The sequence below is a fragment of the Cebus imitator genome, unplaced genomic scaffold (assembly GCF_001604975.1).
Source record: "Cebus imitator isolate Cc_AM_T3 unplaced genomic scaffold, Cebus_imitator-1.0 Scaffold145, whole genome shotgun sequence".
Taxonomy (NCBI): domain Eukaryota; kingdom Metazoa; phylum Chordata; class Mammalia; order Primates; family Cebidae; genus Cebus; species Cebus imitator.
Genome location: NW_016107460.1, coordinates 8,133,627 through 8,137,049, shown reverse-complemented (window position 1 = coordinate 8,137,049; position 3,423 = coordinate 8,133,627). Strand labels below are relative to the sequence as shown.

The following is a 3,423-nucleotide window of genomic DNA, read 5'->3' as shown; positions in this document are numbered from 1 at the left end:
ACTTTTGCTCTGTTGTCCAGGCTGCAGTGCAGTGGCATGATCTCTGCTCACTGCGACCTCCATCTCCTGGGTTCAAGCAATTCTCCTGCCTCAGCCTCCTGAGTAGCTGGGATTACATGCATACACCACCACACCTGGCTAATTTTTTATATTTTTAGTGGAGATGGGGTTTCGCCATGTTGGCCAGGCTGGTCTTGAACTCCTGATGTCAGGTGATCCACCTACCTTGGCCTTCCAGAATGCTGAGATTGCAGGCGTGAGCCACTGCATCTGGCTAATTTGGGTTTGGATGGAAGGGGCTGAGGGGGCTTTGGGGATCCCTTCTTTCAGCCCCAGAGAGCTTTGGTTTCTGGGGGTTGTGTCTGGTACCATCCTGCCAAGTCTCTGAAGGGAGCCTGGTGGGCAAAATGACAAGGGTCAGAGCCTGTTCCCTGTCCTGCTCCATCCGTCCAGGTCACCGGGATCTCGAAAGGGGCTCCCTGCCCGTCCCCGTCTGCCCAGCCTGCCTTGTTTTCTTGTTTCCTCTCGGGCTCCAGCTGCTGAGCTATCGATTCCTTGAGCTGCTTATTCAGAGCCTGGAAAATTGAAATAGATTTTCCGAGGCGCCACAGAGGGTACAGCTGGGCTTCTTGCTCCATGTCCCTGTGTGTGGTGTGGCCAGAAGAGGGCCTGGGGAGAGGCCGCCTCTGTGGCACATGTATCCCTGCCTCCAGGTCCCGCTTCCTTCCTGGGTCATTACTCCAGGTAGCTATTGCCCTGTGGCCAGCTCCATAAAAGCATCCTTCACCCTGCTGGCCCTTGCTGGGGTTAACTGGCAGAGGTGGCGCGGTCTTGGGTGGGACCAGCATTGTCTGTCGGGCTGGTGGAAAAAGGGCTTTTGGCTCCAGGAGGTCTCAGGCATGGATCACAAGTGGGCAGCTGTGCCTTCAGCGGCTCTGCTGGCTGTGGGGGCCGGCTAGTGCCTCCTTTCGGTGGGTGGGGACAGTACAGGGGCTTGTCCCAAGAGGCCACATTTCTGTGGGTCATGGACGAGGGGCAGTATGGCGGTCAGAGCCGCCTCCGGTCAGAGCTGTTGTCTGGTTTTGGCCTCACTTGCTGTGTGATTTTAAGCGAGGGGTTCACCTCTCCAAGACTCAGGCATCTCATCTGAAAAGGGGTGATGGTAGAAATGACCCTTTCCTTATTGGGTAACTGAGAGCTCAGTGAGATGATGGCAGGAAGTGGCCCTCGGTGGTGGCAGTGGTTGGCTATGGTCACTGCTGTTTTTCAGGGCCTGGAGTGAGGAAGAAGATCAAAGGTTCCAAAGATGGGAAGAAAAAAGGCAAAGGGAAAAAGATGGCCGGGCTCAAGTTCCGCTTTGGAGGGATCAGCAACAAGAGGAAGAAAGGCTCCTCGGTGAGTGTGTGCATGTGTGCTCGTGTTGCATGTGCGCATGTGTGTGCTTGTGTGTGTGTACATGTGTGTGTGCGTGTGTGCTCGTGTTGCATGTGCACATGTGTGTGCTTGTGTGTACGTGTGTGCTCGTGTTGCATGTACGCATGTGTGTGCTTGTGTGTACATGTGTGTGTGCTTGTGTTGCATGTGCGCATGTGTGCTTGTTTGTACATGTGTGCGTGTGTGCTCGTGTTGCATGTGTGCATGTGTGTGCTTGTGTACATGTGAGTGTGTGCTCGTGTTGCATGTGTGCATGTGTGTGCTTGTGTACATGTGAGTGTGTGCTCGTGTTGCATATGCGCACGTGTGTGCTTGTGTGTGTACATGTGTATGTGCGTGTGTGCTTGTGTTGCGTGTGCACTTGTGTGCTTGTGTGTACATGTGTGTATGCGTGTGCTCGTGTTGCATGTGTGCACGTGTACTTGTGTGTACATGTGTGTGTGTGTGTGCTCGTGTTGCATGTGCACACGTGTGTGCTTGTGTGTGTACATGTGGATGTGCGTGTGTGCCCATATTGCATGTGTGCATGTGTGCGCTTGTGTGTGCACACATGTGTGCATGTGTGCTAGTGTGCGTGTGTGCACGTGTGCTCGTTTGCATGTGTGTGTGTGCTCGTGTGCATGTGCGTGTGTGCATGTGTGAGTGTGTGTGCTTGTGTGTGCATTTGCATGCATATGTGTCTGCACATGAGCACACAGGGGCCAAGGGGGGCCTTCAGATCCTTATGAACTAGCTGAGGCAGGTCCTACCCTCCTCCACTCTCCTTCTGTCCTACATGCAGGCGTGCTGGGGCTCAGTTTCTCCATTTGTGTGGTGAGAGGTTTAGACTGAATCCTTCCAAGGGCCCTTTTAGCTTGGACTCTGGGCAGGAGTGCTCCCCTGGCTCACCCTTCTGAGCTGGGAGCTCAGTACTGGCTCCTGTTGTCCACAGCGCAGCTGCATTTGGGCAGCAGGTGGAGGAATCTGTAATGGTGGCCGCTGTCGTCTCCTGTCATGGGGAGGAGCTGCAGGAGGGCTGGAGCCTAGAGAAGTGGCATGTGGGCAGGATCAGGCTGGCCGGAGTCCCAGTTATCTACCCTTGTCCTCAGGGCCAGCTCCGGGCCCAGGCTCAGATGCTAAGCCCAGGTCTCACTCAGCCTTGGGGCCCCCCTTTCTCTGTGAGTGTGGGGGGCATTCGCCCTCCTCACCCCCACGGGTAGTTGCCCCCCTTGCTCACCCCAGCCCTGCAGTTGGGTGGAGTTGGAAGCTCTTTCCCTGGTCCTTGGCAGAAGCCAGTGTCAGGTCTGGAGGGGAGCCTGGAGAGAAGGATTGGCCTGTCCTGGAGCTGACGGTCCAATTCAGTTTAGCAGGTATTTGTTGAGCGCCTACTGTGTGCCAGGCCCTCTGCTCAGCCGTGGTGGGCCCTGGTCCTGTGGCACTTGTCACCTGGCAGGCATGTTCGCTGGTGGAGAGCCTGTGATGTACTAGTCAGACGGGACAGGCCAGACCTGGCACATAGGCAGCCGCAATAGGTCCAGTAAAGTAGAGATCTGGGAAGACTCCTTGGAGGAGGTGTCCCTAGGGTTGCCTCTTGAAGGATGTTTAGCAGTTTGGCAGGACAGAGGGCAGGGCTTGGGCAACTGTTTGGAGGTGGAAATTGTGGGGAGTGTCTGATGCTGGAGAGCAGGACTCTGGGAGGGTGGTAGGACATCAGGCTGGATAAGTGCTGTAATGTCAGGTTTTCAGCTGTGTGGGGGGCTGAGGTGAATCACAGGGAGCACTGTGTCTCCGGAGCCTCTTCTGTGCTTTGTCCCACCCCACACTGCCGAGGCCAGTGAAGCCTGATGAGGCCCTGGGATCACAGGACCCTGTCCTCCCCTGCAGAGTGAAGAAGACGAGAGGGAGGAGTCAGACTTCGACAGTGCCAGCATCCACAGTGCCTCCGTGCGCTCCGAGTGCTCTGCAGCCCTGGGCAAGAAGAGCAAGAGGAGGCGCAAGAAGAAGAGGAGT

At 55.9% G+C, this 3,423-nt stretch overlaps 1 protein-coding gene across 4 annotated transcripts in view; it reads left to right on the top strand.

The window, feature by feature from the left end:
* CHD5 (chromodomain helicase DNA binding protein 5) overlaps positions 1 to 3,423 on the top strand; it is a 74,168-nt gene that overhangs the window by 26,011 nt on the left and 44,734 nt on the right. For all 4 annotated transcript variants that reach the window (XM_017542706.2, XM_017542707.2, XM_017542705.2 and 1 more), the window contains 2 exons: positions 1,271 to 1,395; positions 3,298 to 3,421. In XM_017542706.2, coding sequence (XP_017398195.1) covers positions 1,271 to 1,395; positions 3,298 to 3,421 — 249 coding nt within the window. The remainder of the gene's footprint in view (positions 1 to 1,270; positions 1,396 to 3,297; positions 3,422 to 3,423) is intronic.